This window comes from Chelonoidis abingdonii, chromosome 3 (genome assembly GCF_003597395.2).
Source record: "Chelonoidis abingdonii isolate Lonesome George chromosome 3, CheloAbing_2.0, whole genome shotgun sequence".
Taxonomy (NCBI): domain Eukaryota; kingdom Metazoa; phylum Chordata; order Testudines; family Testudinidae; genus Chelonoidis; species Chelonoidis abingdonii.
This window is the reverse complement of record NC_133771.1, coordinates 101,446,909-101,471,097: the sequence shown is the minus strand read 5'-3', so window position 1 is coordinate 101,471,097 and position 24,189 is coordinate 101,446,909. Positions and strand designations below refer to the sequence as shown.

The 24,189-nt window shown below is 37.1% G+C and overlaps 1 protein-coding gene across 11 annotated transcripts in view; it reads left to right on the top strand.

The window, feature by feature from the left end:
* Window positions 1-24,189, top strand: part of PTPRK (protein tyrosine phosphatase receptor type K) — a 656,446-nt gene that overhangs the window by 608,143 nt on the left and 24,114 nt on the right. For 3 of the 11 annotated variants that reach the window (XM_075063933.1, XM_075063925.1, XM_075063923.1), the window contains 7 exons: window positions 4,519-4,657; window positions 7,942-7,971; window positions 12,918-13,078; window positions 18,573-18,757; window positions 20,328-20,415; window positions 21,714-21,790; window positions 21,987-22,004. In XM_075063933.1, the coding sequence (XP_074920034.1) occupies window positions 4,519-4,657; window positions 7,942-7,971; window positions 12,918-13,078; window positions 18,573-18,757; window positions 20,328-20,415; window positions 21,714-21,790; window positions 21,987-22,004 (698 nt within the window). Of the gene's footprint in view, window positions 1-4,518; window positions 4,658-7,941; window positions 7,972-12,917; window positions 13,079-15,553; window positions 15,590-17,117; window positions 17,130-18,572; window positions 18,758-20,327; window positions 20,416-21,713; window positions 21,791-21,986; window positions 22,005-24,189 lie in introns of all 11 variants that reach the window. The other 8 variants (XM_075063929.1, XM_075063927.1, XM_075063928.1 and 5 more) reach the window with 6 other exon arrangements.

Here is a 24,189-nt window from a genome sequence, read left to right as displayed (position 1 = left end):
ACAGTGACCGGTGCCAGGAGAGGCGGGTCCATCCCAGGGGCCCTGCGAGGCACAAAGGTTGGAAAGCGCCACGCGGGGAGGGTTGGTCGGTCACCCACCCTGCGTCTGTGTGTGTGATCCCTCCCCATGTGAACCTTAAAGATAAGAAAGTAAATAAAAAGAATCCAATGCTGCAGTATTTCTTTTTAAAGGGCTCAGTGAACTTGATGTTAATTTGAACGTTTGTACTGCATAGTTCTGATTGATTGCCATTGAACTCACTTGAATACCAGTAATTTTGCCAGGTGTCCCGTATTCAGAATAGGAAAATATGGTCACCCTCACTCTAGCACTCAACAAGGTTAGTTTTCCATTTACTGATCACTGATAAAAGTGAATATTATTGCCATGTACCTCAGATGGGGTTGAGGTTGCTTTGTACCACACCATGAACAGAGTCTGATCCAGAGCCACCAGATCCAGCCATGGGAGGAACCATCCCAATGCAAGGGGGAAATCTTACAGGGGTATATAGAAGGTTCAGACAGGACACCACATACTGTGACGATTCTGTTTCAGTTGTGGCCCCTTGCAGCATTAGCAACCAGCGGGTGCTCTAATTTACACCATGGGGATTGACCCTGCACTCGAGGATTGCTGAAGTGCAATTGTGATCTTTATGCTACCTTTGCACATGCATGCACCCCCACACACACCCCTCCACCCCCTCAACACACAGACAATTCTTCATTCAGACTCTAGGAACTGGCCTCGTGTTTTGTGAGACCCAAATTGTCACCATTCTGTATAAATTCTAATACTTGGAAAACTTGTACAAGCAGTTACAGTAATTATAATGACAGATTGCACCCACACACATGTACACAAACAACCTGTTAAATGAGTAATTGGACAATTGGATGCACATTATTATTAAGATGTGAACCTGACTTTCCTTTTTTTATATATTATTTGTTGTTCTTTGTCTGGGTATATACATTTAGACCAGTAAAAGCTGAAAGCATTGACAGGAGGTAAAATAAAATAAATATGGAAACTGAACTCAAAGAATATTAAACATCTGCAGTTTTCCATTCTTTTTCCTAAAATTTATTTATCTGTTATATGCAATGGTTTTATTTAAACATTTACACTCTGTTATATAAAAATATAACCCCTCTGAATTAGCCCACAATGTTATATAATTTGCACCAAAGAATGCATATATTATTATTTATTGCTGGAAGAATATAGGGTAAAATCCTGGCCCTCTAGTAGCCAGTGGGAGTTTTGCATTGACTTCAGTGGGCCAGGATTGCACCTGTAGATTTTAAGCATTTTGGACAGAAGAGATTCAGCTTAAATATGTGCTTGATCTGTGACTTTTCAAGGTAATTTTTCTACTCCTTTTTTAAGAAAGGCTAATATCTAGTATATGGTCCCATTAGACAGTCTTATTTCCTAGCATTATTGAAGTATAGAATGAGCATTATTGACCATTAGTTCAGACTCTTTAATGTAAAAACAAAGTAAATGAACATGCAATAGATACTTACCTAGGCCTTGGCAGTTGTTCTAAAAGCTTGTACGGAGTGCCACATTTTGAACAGTTACAAGGACCTGAGCGCTGATATTTCTCATGGAATATAGCCAATAAAACACTGTCACCCAAGCCAGGGAAATAGTTAAACTCCTGAAGCAATCTTTTCGTCACATTGCTTGAGAAATGTTTATTTGCTGAGTTCCTATGGTGGCTTTTGAAAATGAGAACTGCATGGCTGATAAGATACTTTTAATGAAACTTAAGTAACAAACTTGGCATAAAGGTTACTATAATAGAGGTTAATATAACTGAGTTCTTGTTCTTTGCTTCCAGTCACTCTCCTCTGCCTCCTTTCTAAGTCACCACGAAAACACCACCATCCCCCGAGTGAATCAGGCTGATATTCTACCTATCATCTTGATGCAGCTGTCTCTTTTGATGATCACATTCATGTCATGTCTAAACTTTTCTACTTCTTCCTACACAAGAAGGTCTTTCCTCTCATTCTGCCCAAGGAAAACTTTTGTCCAGGCCCTCATCATTGTGCATCTTGACTACTAAAACTTCTTCCTACCTATACATGACACAGGCCATCTTATCCCACTCCAGTTGATTTTAAAAAAGCTATTATTATTAATCGCCTTTGCTTATTGCTCTGAATACATCTCCTCCCTCACTTCATGTCTCTCGCTGCGTCTCCGTTCCCCATTGCCTCAATCACAAGACACTTCTCTTTACATTTAACACCGTACAGCTCTTAACCCTCCTTTGCCTTCTGACTCTAATACATTATCTAATACATCCCTCACATCCACTCTGCCAGAGGTGCCAGACTCCAATGCCCGCTGATCCAATTTTCCCTCCGTCACCTTTGTGCTTTCTTCCCATTCCAACCCCTATGTCTAAGAGGAGGTCCCCATTAAACTCCATTAAAACACTACATTATCCTCTTTCAAGTCCATCCATAAAACTTATCTTTGTTATGGTGCCCATAAAACACTCAACAATGGCTAGGCAGCTAGTGTGCTATGCTATTTATGCTAAATATGATTACTTTATTGGTATATTGTCACCCTGTCAGGGATTGGGGGATTTCGGGTATGCTTCTGGCTGCAACCTCCTAGTGGTATTACTCTGGGTTCTGTTGCCCAGTGGCGGGAGTCACTGGCCACGTTGTCCAACAGTGGGATTCACTGGGTGGGGATAAAAGAACCTGGGCCCTCCCTGCTCTATCAGGTTCAAACCCCGGGCCCAGTAAATAGTAGTTCAAAATCTGCGGCCTAGGGCGTCAGGTGCCCCTATGCCTGCTCCCTGGGCCACTTTCTACTCCAGCTTCAGTTCCTCTGTTGGCGTCACTGGTTTGCCTCTGGGTCCCTCCTGAAGTCCTCTCTGTCTGTACTCCAGTGGGTCTTCCTTTCGTAGTCACTTCTTGTTGTCGTTTACCTCTGTGATTGAAAGGTCTGGAGCGGCTTGGCAGTGAGACCTGGGCCTAGCCACATGGGGCTTCAGCGGCTTCTTGGCAGGAGCCTGCAACATACAACTGCCCCCCTGGTCCTTACTGAGCTGATCTGCTCCATTTTGAGCTCTGCCTCACTACAAGCATGCCCAGCAGGGGCATCTGGGCCCAGAGCTGCTCCTTAACCCTTTTCTTTACCACATCCCCAGCCACTTCCCCATTTGCTTTGTCCACTTGTTGTGTCTCATCAGAACTGTATGCCAAGACTGTAAGCTATTTGGCACTGAAACTGTTGATCCTTGTTATATATATTCAGCTCTTAGCACCTTGATCCCTGATTGGAGCATCTAGGTGCTAAACAATGCAAGCAACAATAATAATAGTATAAGCAGTGAACAATAAGTGTTCTTCTGTCTATCCAGCCATATTGTTTAACCTTCTTTATGTATGTAATATGTATGTTTGTATATTAGAGAAACAAGGTGCGGGAGGTAATACCTTTTATTGGAACAACTTCTGTTGGTGAGAGAGACAAGCTTTTGAGCTTATGCAGAGCTCTTCTTCAGATGTGAGTGTATGAAGCCCACTAGTGAGTCAGTGTTGCAGATCTCCCTCTATGCCAATCTGCAGAGGATATAGGTCCAGGATGACACAATGACGACGGAGAGGGCACTGTGCTAACCTGCTCTTGGGATGTATGCTCTTCGTAAGCAAGAGGAAGGAAATCTTAGATAAGGGGCTCAGGAGACTCTATTTTCTGTTCCACCACAGATTTCCTTTGTGACCTTGGACAAGCATTTAATCTCTCAGTTCCCTGTCACTACTTCACAGGCATGTTTTGAGGATAAATACATAAAAAGATTGTTAGGTCCTAAGATCCTGTGACAATGGGGCCATATTAGATCAATAGGAATCTAGAACAGCATGAGGCATGGGGATGTGAATGAGGAAGTTCCTAATATTGCAAAAATATAGCAATGGTTACATTAAAGTGTAGGAGATTATGCATTTCCATTTTTTATTTGAGGGATCTAGTAATAATTTAAATCTAGTAAAAAAATTATTTTGCTTTTTATTGTACAAAATTTAGAGGGCAAAGTTAAGTTTGGATAAGTGTAAAATGGGCAGTGTGAGTGGAGGATATGAATGCAAATCATGATCCTTCTAATATCCATTTTTAGGCACTATTTGTGGTGGGTTTTGGTGGTGGGGGAATTGTTATAAAGAAAGTATTATTGATTTTGGATGTTAGCTGGAATCCATAAAAACACATTTTCCCTCTGTTTTTTATATTAGTGTTTGTTTTAAACTATATATATGCATTTGTATATCAGGTGAATACTATGAATTACACACACACACACAATACAGCATGTGTGATGTATCTGTAGAAGTTCACAAATACAGAGTGTTTGTGCATGTGTTTGTGTACTGTATTAACAAAATGTAGAAACTGTCTTTAAAGAACTTTTAGCTCATGATAATTTTCCTGTCAGTGGTAATTATATGCTTTAAGTAACTTCTTTTTGGATTCATTTAGCAGCAGCAACAGAAGAACCAGAGGTGATTCCAGACCCAGCCAAGCAGACAGATCGTGTGGTGAAAATAGCAGGAATAAGTGCTGGAATTCTGGTATTCATCCTCCTCCTCCTAGTTGTCATATTAATTGTCAAAAAAAGGTAAGAATATTAAATTTTCCTGTCTCCTTTTTCTTCCATACTGAATAATCCAAGAATATTCTTTCACAGATCATTTCAAGGAAAGACAGTTGTCAGGACCAGTAGCTGAATAAAATATATATATTTCTGGTTTTGTACTAAATTTTGAGATACTGTCTATGTAAATAAAATGAGGATTGCTGTCATTTTGAGGTCTAGTAGCTTTACTTTTTTTGTTATTCGTTTCTAAGTAGCTTTAATTTTAAAGTTGTAAAAGTATACAGGAGTGCATAAAAAAGATATCACTGAAATTCATAGATTCTTATTTATTTATTTTACCTTCCATATTGTAAACTCTATAGAGATTTGTTTCCATATGAAGTCCTTATGAGTCCTTTGTTATAAATTATCTGATTTTCTTGCAAAATATTTTTTTATATTTTTGATATATTTCGCTCCATTCTTGTAAATCTAGAAAATATATTTTAAATCACATTACATTGTTATAAAATTATCTAGTCCTTAGTGCATGAATTTTTTTTTTTTAAGAAATGCAGGTGGTTTTAGTACTTTTCATAGTCAGAAAACAAGCAATAGTGCCATCTTCTGGAATTATAAAATGATAACTCTCCATAAAAGGCTAATTTCATTTACAGGGTACTACAGTATACTACTTGTACATTTTAAAAATATGCTTAACTTTTCAGTGCTTTCAACTCTTAACCTCACATAAAATTTTATAGCCTATTTCTTTAAATTCTTAGTCAGAACATATTAACTATTATTACAAACAATGAGTTCCTCATTCCTTCTTTTTTCCCTACACCCAATCTTTGACCCTAATCCCTTTGAGGATGCACAAACCAGCATGTTCTGCTTAGAATGAGATCTTTTTCTTCCAGAGGTTTGTGCATTGCAGTTCCCCACCCCACCTACCCCAGAATTCTTAACAAAGAATTTATTTGTAAATGTTGCATATGTTAAAATGAAATGAAGTTTTCTATTATTTTTTAAAAGTAGATAAATGTTAAAATTGTACCTAAGATCACACTATATGTTATAATTAATGGTTTCCATTAGATTTTTTTTTAATTTATTGCCTCTTTACAATTACCCCTGGAGATATAAAACTTGGAGAAGAAACGTCTGCATTAGAAACATTAGGTATGCTTATAGTATTCTGTGTTAGTTAGCTACATATGTGATTTTCCAAATAGTGTTTTCACTTCTCTCTGTTGTCTATCTCTGTGGTTGAGAATTATATGCATATACAAAAGAGCAAATCATAATATTTTAAAAAGACATAAATTCTTCTTCTTTTCTCCATTTACACAAATTGTGAAGAGCAATATATAGATTTTTTTCAACTTTCAGCAAGGAATTTGTCTTGATCTGTATTGCAAGATATATCGCTGGGACATACCTTTTCACCGTGGTCCCCTCATATTTGATACAAGATTGTATGTGACTAGCTCCCCATTATATATTGCCAGTCACTTCCAAACGGGATTGGCTAATCTTGCGGGTAAGAACTGCATAAAACTTCAAGGGGTGTGTGAAAACATTCATTAGCAGCTGTGTTCATTCTGAGCCTTCCTGAACTCTTGCTTTCACTAGTTTTTTAAAAGAAGCTTTAATTCCTAATGTATTAAATTGCTTGATTAAGATAAATTAACAAGGTCAGTAAAATGATACTTTAAAACTTTTCTCCCTATATGAAACCCTGCAAGCAATAATATGTTAGAAGTCATACTTGATCATCTGTCTAAAAATGCATAATACATTAAAACTTCTGTAATACTCTGTATTCAAAATAGGTGGGAAAATTACCCTATTTAATGTTTGGTAATTTTTCACAATGATAGTTGAATTGGTGTGTTGAATATATAATAGATCTTTCAGTTTTTTCCCCTCAGGAAAAGTGGACATTTTTTTTAGATCAACCCTTAGTCAAGTTCACTTACAATAAATATATAAAACGTTAAGAGAATAGTATACACATACCTAAGTTAATTCAGTCCCTCTGGTGAATCAGGACAACTTGTATAATAAATCCATGAACAGATGGAACATCTCTCTCTCTCTCTCTCTCTCTCTCGTGCACAGATACACACACTCTTGCACATGCAAACACACATTTCAGTTAGGTTTGGTGGGATTGAAAATTTGATAAGTTACATATCTGCATACATATCCAGTGAATCCATAATGTAGTATCCCTTTTGATACCTGAGATTGATTATAGCTATTATGTAAAACAAATTAACAATACAATGAATTTACTCATTCCCATGGGTTTAATAAGTCTCATGTTAACATATATCTCTAAATTTGATTAAATTATCTTTTAATGAAGAAAAAAACGTGAGTGGTAAGCTGTTCTGTTCATGATTTCACAAGTCTAAGAGGTGGTTTATGCTTTGTCTGATCATTCTGTGCAAATTGCTTTACATTCAACTGGATGAAACTCTATTCACTCTTACACAGTTTTACAAAGTAATCAAGCTAAGAAAAGGGATACTGCATCTTTCAAATGGCAATGCCAAGTTTTTTTAATTGTTGGACTATTAGCAAATGTACTTCATTTCCTTCCATTTGTTTTACCTTTCATATTTTTAAATGCTTAGCATGCATACATCAACATTTCTGACTGTAAGATTTAAAGATATAAAATATATGTTTGCATTCACCAATGTGTGTGTATATATAGGTATCAGTATACACATACATCTGCTGTAAAATGTGTATTGTGTATGGTATGAGTGTACACATATATGTACATACAGTATGTTTGCAAACATATATGTACACCTGTGTACCAGTAAAGACTTCAAAGTGTCTTCATTAAATTTAGTGGTTTTCTGACCAAGTATATTAATACAATCTTTAGTTTTTGTAACTGAAAAGTTAAAAGCATATTTAATGCACAGGCTTTGTACACAACTATTCCATTTATCATGACATTTAGGTAGTAATTGATCATCATACTATGCTGAACTTCATGTTGAAAATACATAATCCATTTAATTTTCCATTTTTTGGCAGTAGATTAAATGTCAGCATGTAATTTTCTCAAGTGATCTCTCTCTAAAAAACAAATCAATTTTATATGCTAGTGTATTTTTTTAATTGCATGGCAAAGTAAACCTAATCAATGCATGAGCAAGTTGAAATGCTAACCGAAGAAACATGAATTTTTCAAATTTTTTTTAACACACATTTCTCTGCTTTGTTCAATGTGACGGAGTCACGCTTTTCATTCACCATTGCTTCTCTTTTTCCACTGTCTGTCATTTGCTTGCCAGGAGGAGCTACTATTCTTACTCCTACTATCTGTAAGTAGAAAATGGGTGACTTACTACTTTACATGTTTTAAAGATGCAGTATCCCTTTTTAAAAAAAAGAAAAAATACAGTCTTTATAATTTTGCTAAATTTCAATTTTTGATACATTTCCTTGGTCTGAGGGGCTCTAAAGGTTCCCTAGTGGTTTTCCTATTTTACCTTGTTTTTTTTTTTAAAGGGATATTGTATTTATAACTGTATATTGAGATTTTTACTCTTTGCCTACCTTTTTTCCCATAATTATCATTTTAGTTAGTATAGTCACATTTTGATTTGCGTTCTATATCAAACTTACACATCACACTACAAAATGTCTTGTGTAGTAGCTGTCGCATAGGGAACCATGATTGTGAATCACTATTTTTTGTTTTTATTTAACACAAATAAGTGCATTAAAGAAAGTACATTTGCAGCTGATACTGCATAACACCTGTAGTATGCAAATCAGATGTAAATTTCAAACATCTAAACAGGCTCGTGCATGCTGTCTGGAGGGCAGGATGTTTACAATGGTGAGAGCAACAATAGGAATTGTTTTTACAAAAATGTCTGTTGTATACAAGGTCCTTCTCTATTGCTCATTGGGCAATCTGCATACGCAAGCAAAAGTATTATTTTATACTGTATAGCAGAAACTTTGCTTCATTGTAGCAGAATTACATTTTTGTCTGTGTCAACCAGATGAATTTTTGTAAGATCTGTAATGATGTAGACATTGATTGAACAAAGTGCTAGAGCATGTGCTTAACTTTAAGGATGTGCATAAAGTCCTATTCATTTCAAAGGGAATAAAGCAGTGGTTTTCAAACTATGGGTCTTGACCCCAGTACTAGGTTGCGGAATGGAAGGCATTGGGACACAGCAGCTCTGGTCAGCACCACCAACTGGGCCGTTAAAAGACCCATTGGCAGTGCTGCCCGGCTAAGGCAGGCTAGTCCCTACCTGTTTTAACACCGTGCTGCACCCCAGAAGTGGCCAGCAGCAGGTCTGGCTCCTAGGCAGGGGGGCCACAGGGCTCTGCGTGCTGCCCCTACCTCAAGCACTGGCTCCGCACTCCCATTGGCTGGTTCCCAGCTGGTGGGGGTGGTGTCTGTGGGCAGGAGCTGCTTGCACACCTCCGTCTAGAAGCCAGACCTTCTGCTGGTTGTTGCTGAAGCGCAGTGCGGTCCACAGTGCCAGGACAGGTGTGAAGCCTGCCTCTGCAAAAATTTCCAGTGTTTGGCTCACTCTGGTCTCCCCAAAACCTTCCCTGTGGGACTCCAAGACTCAGATGCCCTGAGTCTTACCACAAAGGGAAATAACCCCCCTCTCCTTGTCTTCTCTTTACTTCCTCCCCAGGCTTCCCCTCCGTGGGTTATCCTGGAAGATTACTGTACTTAAATCTTGACTTCCACAGAGAGGTCAATTACCTTCCTCCTCTTTCTTTTTCCCCCTCCCAGTCTTTCCCTGAGAGAGACATAATCCTGGCACAGGATTTCTATCCCCTAGGCCTCACTTAGAAAAGAAATCCAACAGGTTTAAAAGAAAAGCTTTATATAAAAAGAAGAAAAGACATAAATGCTCTCTGTATCAAGAAACAATATACAGGGTCAATTGCTTAAAAGAAAAATATGAATAAACAGCCTTATTCAAAAAATATCAGTTTAAACATCCCAGCAACTACACACATGTAATACAAAACAAATAGACGTTACTGTCTTTCTACCTTTGTACTTACAACTGTGAAACTGAAGATTAGAAGCTTGAAGATAGAAAGATCCCTCTCATAGCGAGAAAACAGACCGGAGACACAGACAAAGGACACACACCCAACATTCCTCCGTGAGCTTTTAAAAATCTTGTTTCCTGATTGGTCCTCTGGTCAGGTGTTTGGTTCCCTTTGTTAACCCTTTACAGGTGAAAGAAACATTAACCCGTAGCTATCTGTTTATGACACTCCATCCTTGCTGTGCCACTGACTGGGAGCCTCCAGAAGGAAGCTCACGCCCCACCCCTGAGTCCTCCCCAAACTCGGAACCCCTTCCTGTACCCCAAACTCCTCATCCCTGGCCCCACCCCAGAGCCTGCATCCAGAGCCCTGATCCCCTCCTGCACCCCAACCCTTGCCCCAGCCCAGAGCCCCTACAACACTCCAAACCCCTCATTCCCAGCTCTGTTGGGTCTCGGGCATCAACGATTTTCTTCAACTGGATCGTGAGAAAAAAGGGGTTTGAAAACCACTTGACTAAAGCATATACTCAGCGAGTGCCTGATTATGGATGCTCCTCTACATTTTTGTTTAAATAGGGTATTTACTTGACTTCATTTAATAAACTGAAAAAGCTAAACAAGGTGTTGTAAACTAGCAATGCGGTTCTCTACTTCATTGTGATGAATTATAATTTCCTTGTTAAATAAGAATTGCTTCAGCCAAAGATAATTAACTGCCTAGTTTCATACTATGATAGAGCATTTTTTCCCTCTTGACACCCCCTGAAACACCAACTTGCCTTAGGGTTATGCACTTGGATCCTTTGATAGACAATGAGAAGCATTTATGCTTGTGTCATTCTCAAGTACTTGCATAATAAATTGGTTAATTGTCTGACTGGATGTGCCTCTAGAAAAGATCAGCCTACAAGGAGTCAATACATTGTAGTGCTAGAACACAATGGGCCTTTTTTGAGGAAGTTGACACAGAGCAGAAGAATTAGTAGTAAACTACTGTTATACATTAATAAGTTGTAAAGGTTTTCAGTGGCTGCTGATTTATATAGCGGCTGCTAATTTATATAGCGTAGCTAGCAAATTTTGTTACAAAGTGGTGCTTTAAAAGGGGGCTTAGTGTAGCTGAGAGTGTAGACTTTATAACCATTTTTGTTCCATTCCAGAGATGGCCTTTAAAACTGGGAGCTTAAAAGGCTAGAAAATCTGAAAAGCTTTGATACTAGAAAACTAGAGTCTAAATTAGAAATGCCAGTTTCAGAAAAGCTTTGACAAAATTAGAGAGCAGTAATAAATCTGGAGCATTTTCAGTTCTGAGGCTTCTATTTTTTACAAATTTGTTCAGCTGGAGAATTACATAAACAAACTTTGCTAATTACTCTAAAAATGCCTGCCTGGAGAAAACCTATATCATAAAGTTTTTTAAGGAGACACCAAAAATGTATTATTCACTAATGGAATCGTGTGAACATGTTTATTTTTGGACATCAAAATTCTAAATTTTTGACCCCTTGGGCTTTAATTAAAGAATAATAGTCTGAGAAGATCTTCATAACTTCCTTAACAGACTGGTGGTTGTCAGGATGAAAGTGTCAAGGAGAGGAAGGAGTTAGATCAATCTAAAAATCTTCCCTGCTTGATTATATACGAGCAGACCAGTTCTCAGATCTGCTCTGCCTTCTCTATCTTCAACACTTCTTGGTGGGCCTTAAAAACTGAATAAAGTTTGTGAAACCTGAGAAACAGACTTCAAAGGAATTAGTATCTAGTGGAGAGAGAGCCCAACTTCCTATTTTGGACAGCAGGGTAGCTCACTTCCCTGATCTGGTCTGTCCTAAATCCTAGAACATACCAAGCTGATGGCATACATAACCTACAGTAGTGTTTTCCTCACTAACCTCTCCTGTGTAGCTGCAGAATATTGAAATTTTGCAGCCAACACTAGAAGGCTCTAACAGAACTTTTATCCCATGAAATATAAGATAGATATGCAAATTGTAAAAGCATTTAACACTATGGTAATAACATTGCTTTTGAACAGAAAAAGATCATGAAATCAAACTGCTTTTAAAAAAATATTTTTTCAACATACAGTATTTGCTATGCTGATTATGTCTTTTCTCTGTGGTGCTTGTGGTTCATCCAAGAAGACCATGCCAAATGGTTGTCTTAGCCAAAGTGCTTTGAGCTGTAGTTGTTACTACAGTAACAATTTTGAATATTTTATCATATTAATATAATAAAATGTATGTAGATCATTCATAAAGACCTAGAGAACACTTTGTGTACTACCTTGCACATTTAAGACTTTAAATACAGTAGTCTTAAAATGTCAACTATAACCTATCGGCTCTGACTTCAAAGGGCAATGAGTCACTCGCAGTGCTGCATTCAGAAGGAGAGTTTCTTGAACTATTTCCTCAATGTGCAGTTCATGTGCAGTGACTGTTAAATTTTGTTTTAGCTATACAGTTCAGAGTGCTACGGCATTTGTGTGAGATACAGTCTGTGGTTGCTCATTCAAAAAATCTAGTGTTCCCAAACTGCATAGAATACAGATTTTTCTGAACAAAAAAGTTAGTATCAGGAACAATAAATTTCATACGATTTAGTATTGTGTATGTAAAGGGAAGGAGCAGCTCCTAACATGAAATGTACCATTAATCTGCATTGAATCATTATGTTGTGTTGTTGGATTTCTTGGCTAATAAAGTAATCTCAGTGGTAAAATGATTTTTCCCTACTAGGAAGAACAGGGAAATGAATTAGCCAGTTATAAAATCAAAATGTAGACTTAAATGGGGATGGTTGATAAAATTGCATGTACAGATGATACTTATTTATCATTTTAGTTAAAATATAACTACAACCTCTAATTTGTTTATATTAGTATAATTACTCTCTGGAAAAAAAATTAGTATCATTAGGTACAGAAATAAGAACTTGTCTGTGGATTGGTCCTGCTTTGAGCAGGGGGTTAGACTAGATGACCTCCTGAGGTCCCTTCCAACCCTGATATTCTATGATATTAAAGTATTTATGCAGCATAAATATTATATTCTCTCTTTCTCTCAAAGAGCAGGAAATATAATTGCAGCTATGCTTATTGGATCATCGGCCTGGGCTTGTTGCCACCAAGCCCCACTCACACGCACCATTAATTACTATTGCAGGTGTTAATGTTTCATCAAATATTAAGGTGTTTTGGGGTTTTTTTTTTCTTGGCTGGGCAGCAAACTTGCTAAGAAACGCAAGGACGCCATGGGGAACACCAGACAAGAAATGACACACATGGTGAACGCAATGGATAGGAGTTATGCTGATCAGAGCACCCTTCATGCAGAAGATCCTCTCTCAATCACATTTATGGACTCTCATAACTTCAGCCCCAGATGTAAGTACAACAGTGCTAGATCCTATTGACTGTAGTTGGCTATAAGGGAATAGGAAAGACAGATTAGTGTGTTTTTCTGGTTTGTTGCGTATAGCACTGGTTCTCAACCAAGGGTATGTGGAGGTCTTCCAGGGGCTACATCAGCTCATCTCGATATTTGCCTACTTTTACAACAGGCAAAAAGCACTAGTGAAGTCAGTGCAAACTAAAATTTCATACAGACAATGACTTGTTTATATTGCTCTATATACTGTACACTGGAATGTAAGTACAATATTTATATTCCATGGTAAAAATGAGAAAGTAAGCAGATTTTCAGTAATGCTGTGCCGTGACACTTTTGTATGTAAGCAAGTAGTTTTTAAGTGTTGTGAAAGTTGGGGTACAAAGACAAATCTGACTCCTGAAAGGGGTGTAGAGTATTCTGGAAAGGTTGAGAACCACTGGTATATAGGACCAATCTCCAAATGTAGATTTCAGTGGGAGATAAGAGAAATAAGTCTTTAGAAAGGAATGGTTATGTATAATGGATTGGGAGTATTTTTCCATAAGAGTGTGTCATATTGTTTAATATACTTGCAGCCAGTTATAGTTAGTACTGATTAGTACACACCTTCTAGAGTCGATTCCGTGTTTGTTATAGCACCTTCTTAAATTGCATTCCAAAATATTCTTTACCCAGGCAAGGGCATTGTATACCAAATTATTAAGTAATGACTACTTTGGACAATGTCTGTTACCATAATCAATTAGCTTTTATTTATTTTTTTGCATGAGCTCCAAATAAGTTTCTCCCTTTTGGAGGTGAGGAGGTTGCAACACGGAACAACAATTCAACTTCCCATCCTTTTGTAAAATGCATGTTTGCTGGCATACTTGGAGGTTTGCTACATACTTTTATTTCTTTGAAGACAGGAAAGGTTACTACTGAAATGTGTAGTTTTGAGGATCAACACCCCACCCCCATCCCCCTCAGAGAGACACACTCCCTTACTACAATACTTATAAGGTCATGACTCAGGAAGGCATTTAAGTTTCACTTAAGTCAATGTTAAGCATGTGATTAAGTTCTTTCCTGAATCACAGTCTATAACAGTACTTGCAAATACTTCATGATTCATTTCAGAACTGAGTAGTAATTATAACAGTGATCTTTGATCTGTTGCATTATTGCTCCTTAATATTGTTGGAAAACATTTAAAATGTAGGTGATAATGTCAAAAATTAGTTTTTAACTTTTCTGCACTCGGAGGCTGTTAGAACTCTGAGCAGAAACTTTCTTGTTGGTTTGGAAGCGTTGTCTTATATTGTGATATAGGAAACAAAAGTGGGGGGTAACCTTAGATCTCGCTGTTCAGGTCAGTCCAGCTCAATATGCTGTGGAGATAACATTCTTTAAGCATCTCCTATCCAATTTCAGTTTAATACCAACCTAGCTTGCCACTTCTGTATGGAGTTAAGGTGCTATACTAGTGGCTGTGTACAATTGTGGCCAGAGTTGGAAAGAATTTTGCCAGCGACTGCTAATTCGTCAGAATCTAAACAGAACTCAGGCAGGGCTCCTATGGCAACCTGCCTGCCAGGCAAGTTTGGCAACCTGCCTGGTTTCCTGCCAGCTCTCTCACCCAGCTCCTCAGCAGCCAGTCTGGAAGCCCAGGGTCTGCAGCTTAGGAGCAGCCAACCAGCCAGATTGCCCAAAGACCCTGACTTTATTCCATTTTGCAAAAAAAATTGAATTTTTTTGTTCTCGTTCCAAATCAGAACAAATCAAATTTTGAAATATCAGAATCGTCCATGAAATGGAATACATTTCTCCCAACAGCTCTAATCAGGGCCTGTAAAATTCTGCCAGTTTTAACTAAGGTGTGGTTACGTCAGTATGTGCAGCGTTTCTTTGTTTTTTCCCTGTACTTACTATAGGAAATACCTTGAGTACTGCAAATAATGAAGCTATTAACTGCAAATATTTATTTAGTTTTCTAAAATAATTGTCAAGCTTTTAAGGAACACCTTTTTGTTATTGGAATTGGGGTATGTGGGTAAATGTTGCATATTAAAGGATGGGTTGGGTTGAAAAGGAAAGGCATAGTTCTGTAAAAGTGAACTATTATGTCACTGCTAATAAAGACTAGTGAGGGACCATGTCCCTTCCAAGAATAAAAGCTTATTGAATTGACTTCATTGCAAATAAGAATCTCTTCTGCTTGTATCTTATACATAGAAACATCATTGCCTAATTTAATGCAGCTGAAGTTTATTTTGTTTTAGCTATTAATATAAATATACTGCACATAAGAGATCTCTTTTCCCCTCTGTTATGTATGATGTCCAGTAAACTGGAATTATACAGTCTCTGTTTGCTGTAACAAAATTAATGGGAATTTCAATGTGCATTTTATCATGTTGTTGTTTTTCTTCTTAAAAATACACTAATTGAGGGTAATGTATTTCTTCATGAGCTTTGTTTTCCTGCAGTGCCCAATGATCCACTTGTGCCGACTGCTGTGTTAGGTGAGGACCTAGTCCTTCATCCTCTGTTCCTGCATGGATTTCATCTCCTTGCATGGTTTATAGCTCTGACAACAAATATGTTGTATACAGTATTGAAGCTGCTTGTTTTACATAATAGGTAGCCAAGCTATTATCAGACAATGCAGGCATATTCAACGCTGTACTCAGTCTATCAGCTCAGTTAAAGTTGAAATAATTTTTTTTCTTGCATTGACATTTATTTAATTCTTGCATTTAAAATTACTCTGAGTGCTAAGTGAATAGGAGCAAAATGATAACAATTATAAAATGTTATAGGTATTCACCTCCCCGTAGCACTAGGACTAATCCAGATGAATCGATCTGTGAGGCTAGGACCTGGTGGGGGAAAAAACAAAACAAAAACCTGTATTATGATTAGATGGCACCTCAAGCTCTATTTTCTAACTAAAGAATTAGGAGGAAGGGGAGATTAATCTTTCCTGCATATTAGATATTTAATAAAATCTTGATTTGTGCTTTCCACCCTTTATGTAATTACAGTTTTCAAATGCCCCTGAGTCGTAGGCAGTGATGACTTTGGAGTTATTTCAAAAATTGAAGAGGTTTTGTTTTGTATTGTTTTATTTTTTTATTTTATTTTTTATTCTATTTTTTGGCTTAACAAACAATGTTGAAGGACTTTGTTTTTTAGAAAATGGTTTTAAAAATGCAGTGGAAAAATAAAATTTGTGTCCCGTTTTCTGACTTGATATAATCTAATGAATGATATTAGAGTTCAGTCAGTTACTATGGCTGCTTTACTACTAAAAAGTTAGCAAAATTAGACTTACTGGTTGAGTGGTATTTAAAAATTGAACTTTCCCTAATGTGTTTCTTTGGGAGGCTTTTTTCTAATACACATTATCTCAGGCTTTTACTATTCACGTAGGCCATGCCCAACTATATTTGCAGTAACTTAGAACTACTGAAACTACTAATTCATCTAGGTGAAACAAATTTGTAGATAGCCAATGGTAAATCTGTTGAAACTGTACTATGACATATAACTGTGAAGAGGAGGCCCTAGGGGTTAATTGAAGGAGAGTTTAATAGTTTCTGTATGTATTCACATCTCAGCATACTTTTCATTTGTTTTTCACAGATGAGCAGTTTTTCATATGACCAGAACTATAGCAAATAAGTCTTATGTTGGCTAAAGGTTGTGTTAGGTTGTAGTGGTACTAGACATATGAATGATTTTTTTAGTTCGTTTTCAGCATGTTAGTGTCTCATTCCATTCTATATTCATTATCTAGTAGTAAGTTACTCTGATAATTTTGGTTTTCATAGATCCATACTGTTCCATTGGATTCAGTGGGGAGCTCTACTTAAAAATTGATGGCATGATATACCCCTTATATTTTAGAAACCATTTTAAATATTATAAAGCCTCATAACTTTTATTGCTATTTATCGTTTAGTCATTTTCTAATCTAATACAGACTTCAAATAAATTTCTTATGTTCTTGTTCACTCTTTATTTTTTTGCTGCTTCAATGGGTTAAAGTGCCTATTACTGGTAAGTATATTGGAAGAAACTATAGAGAACTGCACATCAAGAGAATGTTTGAAATCTGTATGGTTTAATATGTATAATACCACAGTAAAAGTGACTGGTACATGTCACTCATGTTGTTAGGGGGTTTAATGAGGCATAAATGTATTGAAATTAGCAACTCTTGTGTAACAGCTTACCGAGCGAGGTTACTTACTTTAAGATTGCATTTGATACAGCATTCAAGTTGTGTGCACCGTTGGCAGAATTGTAGAGAATATTTAAATGCTGTCTAGACCTTAAATGCTGGCTATATTGCTAGGGCTTTCTGCTGGTTCTTTGGAAGGGACAGGAGTAGACTGATTGCAAAGTAGCATATATGGGTGTGGGATCTCTGATGGAATGACTTGGAATGATAAATCAGCTTTTGCCTAAGAAAACATGAAAACAGCAGCAACATACTTTGAGTGGCCCAGTAGCCAAAATCTGGTTTCTGTATTACATTCTATCTTCCTAAATACCACCTGTAATTTTAATTGGAATTTTGAAAGTGGTATTCACCTTTACTTCCTATGCTAACCAGTCAGTAGAATTGCTGTATGCTATTAGCGTTTCACAAAAGTTGTTGACTCCTTGTGAGCAGTGTAAGAAGTGATCCCTTTATGGAGTTCATACATCAGTTTAGGTTTGAGTAGTGCTTTGGAGTCCTTCAAGAAGAGAGGATTGTTACATACTAATTTTATAAATAGTATTTCTTTCTTTACTTAAAATGGAGAGTGTCCAGCTGACATCAGGGCACATGACAACTCAGCTGTTCAGTTGAAGGATCGGTGGCACAATGATAGTATTAAAGTCTCCACTTTTGTATGTGTTGGTTCTTCCTCCCAAATGGATTAAGTAGGCTGAATCCTAATATGAAGATTTTTTAATAACAAACGATATATCTGTAATCTACAATGTTTGGTGGGGTCAGGTTGTTTGTTTTTTAAACTGGGATCTGAACTCACTGATTCTCAATGTAGAACCATGGTGAGCTGGGAGCACAGAAGAGCTATCCTCATTATGTTGCTTATTTCATAGTTTTGTTGTTTTTATTAAATAAGTCTGTTTCAGAAAAGTGTAAATTTTGGATAACAATGAGAAAGTGAAGTTTTCTAAAAAGTGACCATTAAAAAGCTAAAAAGGTAGTTTTTAATGAAGTATCCTTAGACCTTCTGTTCTACAGGAAAGAGAATCTCAATCTTTTCAGTGTGTTTGCAATCAAATAAACAAATTTATTTAACACTCTGAGTGTGCTAGGTGCTGGCTTCCACACTCAGAAATTTTGGGGGAAGGTAAAGTGATGAGAAACTGTAAGTCTCTGTTTCAATAATAGGCTGAAAATTTTACTGTAGTTGATTCATTTTAAGTGTATACACTAGTGTTAGAATAAATGTTACTTACTTCTCTGGGCTTTTGTAATCACAGATGAGAATCACAGTGCGACAGCCGAGTCCAGTCGCCTGCTGGATGTCCCTCGCTACCTTTGTGAAGGAACAGAGTCCCCTTACCAGACTGGACAGCTGCATCCGGCCATCAGAGTAGCTGATTTGCTGCAACATATTAACCTCATGAAGACATCTGATAGCTATGGTTTTAAAGAGGAATATGAGGTAGAACTTATGTGATTTATTTATGAATTATTCTTATCAGAAAAACCCCTTGTGAGTACAGTATCTTGTTTGCAATGAGGGCTCTTGGTTGCAGAGGGATTAAACTAATTGTAATGAGATGAAAGAAAATTTGACAGGGAGATGTATTAAGTAGTGGGATAATCCCAGAATGAGGTGGGGAGAGGAGTTCTATTACTTGAGACATTCCAAATGACAGTAGTCTGGACTAAGCGTTAGACATGTCCAACAGTGAAAAATCCAGCACTGGTGGTGGAGGGTGGGTACAGATGGACAGATAGCTCTCTTCCACCTCTGGCTTTGGATTCTCTGGGATGATTCTGTGAGATTAGAATGTACAGTACAGCCAGTAAAGTGTTACAGCCTAGTTTGCATACAATTACAACTATATTTAAAATGATGTAACAGTTTCCACTTGCTTGGTAAACTTTGCTGATTAAATTTAGAGCCCTCCCCCGCACCATCTACTTATGTATTTAATAGGAGAACAAGACTTAATAGCTGTTTTTATCATACCCCTGCCATTTCCCCTCTTCACTTACATGTATTTTCCCCTTTGTCAGTGTTTTCTTATACCGTGCTTCATTTTAGGGCTGTGCTTCCATAGTGCACAAAGAGCAGTGACTAGTTTAGTCCCTGATTTCTACTTCTGATGAATGGCCTCCTGCATCATCTCTCCTTCCCTTACGTGGGCCAGTGGTGGAGAATGTGCTTTTAAGTTTGTTTCCATAGTAACTGTTCTGTTTCTGTGGCTGATCTCCCAGATAGGGGTAGCACAACACCCAGAAAGGAAGCTGTAGGGGCACATGCCTTCAGCAATTAGATAGAAGCATGGAATACAAGTTGTGGGCAATGGAAAAGAACATAGAGAAAAGTCTCATCTGCCATCGCTGAGATAGCAACCTTTATTTTACACCCTTCACAATATGGAGAGGAGTTTGAAAATGTTTTGCTAGTAGTTTTAAAGTTTTAGCTTTAAAATAAGAGCTCGAACAGCAACAGTTTTAGGAGGAGTCTTCATGGTTGCTGTGTTCAAGAGTAATGCCTGCTCCATTCTAAGAAAAATTATGGAACAGGCAGTAGGTGTCTGAATATATCATGGTACATTATAAGAGTAGGGAGGGTCAGTCTGTGTATATTTCATCTGGGATTCCTCTTCTTTTCCTTCCTCCCCACCTTGTGAAGACTGCTGAGCACTTGACCATCCATTTCCAGCCCTCCATCAAGCCTCCATCATAGCTCCATCTATTTTGGGCCAGGAGGATTGGGTTTGAAATCCCTTTGGAAATCAGTCATTGACTGATTCATGAGCCTGTAGGGATCACTGAGAGAGAGATTCTTCCTCTTCCTATAGCTACATTTCTACTTCTGCTATCAAGGAAGCTAGTGGGTGACAGATCAGATAATCAAAGCTGAGATTCTTTTATGATAGAGAACTGTCAGGACATAATCATGCTATCCTAAAAAAGATGTCTTTAGCAATGTTGTTTTAAAAAATTACATAGGTTTTACTAAACTAATTTTGTTATCTGTCTATTTTTATTTTTAATAGAGTTTCTTTGAGGGACAGTCAGCATCTTGGGATGTTGCTAAAAAGGATCAAAACAGAACAAAGAACCGATATGGAAACATTATAGCATGTAAGTTTCTAGATGGCTTGCGGTCAGTGTTTGACTGTGCTGATATTAATTGTCATATACTGCTGTATTTATTGAACAGCTTTTTAAAGTAAAAATAAAAAATGCAGTGGCACATCTGCTTATAAAATCATATGCTCATTATTGATCAGGGCAGAAATACAGTGCTATCTTCAGAATTTGTCCCATTGTCAAAGATTCTTTCCCTTCAGGGCTAATGTGTGTTTAATTTTATGTTTGTACATAAAATGCATGTGGAGATTAAACATGTGAGAGTGACAGAGTAACAAAATCCCTTTGAATGTTACATTAATTGTAGTTTTGTTCACCTATAATTGTATTACAGGTAAAAGTATATCAGACTGTCCATATGCTCTTTTTGTTGTTGTTGTTGTTGCTTGTAGCCATTGTGTCTGAACCCCAGTTGTGTAACATAGGTGTGTTTTACATTGATGGCTTGGAGCAGAGAGTCCTGTCTCTCTCGAATCCTTAGACATAATACTTTTGATAGCTTAGAATATGTCTACACTTAAAATGCTACAGAGGAACAGCTGCGCCACTATAGCACTTCAGTGTACACACTACCCACTCCAACGGGAGGGCTTCTCTCGTTGGTGTAGGTAATCCACCTCCCTGAGATGCTGTAGCTAGGTCAACAGAATAATTCTTCTGTCCACCTAACCCCCAGTATTGAGTGTGCTAGGTAAGCTTAAATATGCCACTAAGGGGTGTAGACCAGGTCTTAGATTCAAACTCGGGGTAAACATATTTTATTAATATTTTATATGGGAATTGTGTATGCAGTAATAATGCCACTCATCACATTTAAATGATTGAAAGCATGTTGCTAATATGAACATTGCAGTTTTTTAAGGAGCTATATATGAAGTTACATGACGCTGGGAGCAAAGGACTCATAGTCAGGACTTTTTGGGTTTCTAGTTTACCATCTCTGCCACTAATTCTTTTGTGACTTCAGGCAAATCACACAGATTCTTTGTCTCTATTTGCCTTATGTATCATTGTGATACCTACTAAGTACACAGCGGTAATGGAACTTTTTAACCGTAGTGAAACGCTTTCAGACCCTCAGACAAAAGACCCCTCTCTGTGTAACTATGAGGTAATCCCTCCGTTTTAAAGATTTTAAATTGTCAAGCACTAGTAGTTTCCTCAGAAGCCTTTCCAGTGCACTAGATCATTGTAATTTACAGTTGCCTGCCATTTATTTCATATTTATATTCAAGCCAGGTCTGAAGGAACTTCTATTACCTATTTTTTTTCTCGTATTAAATTTACAGATGACCACTCCAGAGTGATTTTGCAACCTGTTGAGGATGATCCTTCTTCAGATTACATTAATGCAAACTATATAGATGTAAGTGGTTGCATGAATTTCTCCCTTTCACCTTGCTAGTTTCTGTGTGTGAAACTTTTTGCATGTTGTGCCTACAAAATTATTGAAAGCTTTTTTTTTTATTAAGAACAAAATGTACACTTTCCTTGTTCTACGTCCCAGTACTCACTGACATTGTTGTGCTTTCTTTCACATCTGACTTTGGTTTGGGCTGTAGATTTGGCTGTACAGGGATGTAAGTACCACTATATGTGAATAACAGCATCCTAGTGTAAATATTTGCTATAGACATTGTTCTTAATTACTTTACTTTTTTTTTTATTACTAGATATCAACGCATGCTTCATTTAATTTACCTCATGTAATATCTGTTCTTTTTTTTTCCATTTTCTTTTGTGTAAATACTTTATGTATGTACCTGTGTTAAAGAGATGGCTTAGACTGTTAACATAGTTCTAGGTATAGTTACATAAACCGGATAAACTTTCTCTTTAAGAAAAGTTGCTGTTAACTTAAATTTTATTTTGGATGGTTTTGGTTACTAGCTTTTATTTTCCCCTCCCATTTTTATGTGAGAAGCTGGATAGTATGCTGTAAAGTAGTGGTTCTGAAAATGTATCAAAGTGGTGTTTCTAATAGATGGCTTGGAAAGGAGTTGGGGAGGATAGCCTTATTTATTTCCTTAAGGGCAATAGTCATCAAGCTGAATATGTAATTAATATTTGATCTTCTGGTGACAATTGGATATTATACAGTATATACACAAACATATATATTTATAGTATTTTAGAAATGTAGTATAAGTTTCTTGATTTCTACTGTACATCTTTTTTCAAATTTGAATTTCCACATTTTGTCAGGAGTTCAAAGGAACAGGAATCTTGAGAGATCTCTGCCATGTATATTGGTCCAGAAAATATAACCTTGTTTAACCGAAACCTTGAGAAAAAAGAGGGTGGGAGGACAAATAATATGGATGAATGAAAGACCTGTAAAACTATCACCCAGAGTACTTACTGGGTGTGTTTTAAAGAGCTGTATTTTTCTCAACTTTTTTTATATGTAGCACCACACTAACTCTTTTCCCTTCCAGTGGTGGTTTGTAAAACGTGAGACTTTCTAGGATATAAAGTTTCTGCTACACATATAGCACTGAATTTCTTATCTCCGCTACTGTGATGTGTAGGACCAGAGATATTTTGACAAAGGATTTCCACAAAATGTTTCCCCTGATTTGTGATAAATTCCGTTTCTCAGAGGTATTGTTATCCCATGTAGACAAAAACACCATCTCATCATAACCAAGGAGGAAGACCACAAACTTACATTGGCTCTTTGCTGAAAATATTTTTTACTTATTCCTGAAAACACAGTCCATAAAGAGAGTACAGCACTGTGTTAAACTTGCGTAATTTGAAGTGGGAGCTGGGTATTAAAACCTCATGGGGGATTGGATTGTCCTTCCTGGGGTGTTTTTTAAGAATACTGAGTAAGCCAGTCCATTCTAAAAACACAAATAAAATGCTGTTCAGAAGGATTTTTATGAGCTGCAAAGGAAGGTAATCAATCGTTGGCAAGGATGATTAAACAGTTCTCAGAGAGACGGTTCAAATTGCATGGATATGTGAAAATCTGTCAGTTTAGTGGCAACAAGGGGATACAAGGAGTATAAAGATCCATGATTCCTCTAATAAATGTTTGACCCTGTTGGCTTAGTAAGACTATAACCCAGCAAATAGCTATAGTTATTTCTCTCACATTCTCACAGAATATCACATCACTTATACCACTTCCTCTCATACTAGCTCTACTAAATTTAGTTCCTTCCTACAACCCTGATCTTTCTACCTTATTACTAGTACCAGCCTGAATAAGTTTTTTACGAGTTAATTTAGTACAGGATCCATTCATCTTGCAGTTCACATGCTAATAATTGACAGTTGATTAATGATATGCAGACAAGCAAGCACTAGAACTTAGCCAGCTAGCTGGAAGGGTTCAGTTGTACAGGTTTTGTTTCTGTATATGTGTGTGTGTATATACATGTGTGTGTATCATGTGCAATATAATACACAGGCACACACTCTGTATAATATTGAAAACATTTTGCAAAACATTCTCTTGTATCCAAATGCAGCAGGGCATTCATTCTACGCACACACACATTGTCCAGCTCTAACATTAGAATGTTCCGTTATTATTATGTATGGCTCTAATAGACATTTTTGTGCATTTGTAATTAAAATTATTTTGATAAGAAAATGAAAATTATATTCTCGTTTCATTGCTTATAGCAACAAGGACTAATCACTTTTGGTAATGTGAAGGCAAAGACCATTTTCACTAAATTTAAAATAAGCCGCCCGATGCGCTCAGCAGAGAAAGGGGGTGTCAAAAAAGGGCTAATTAATAACCCTAGT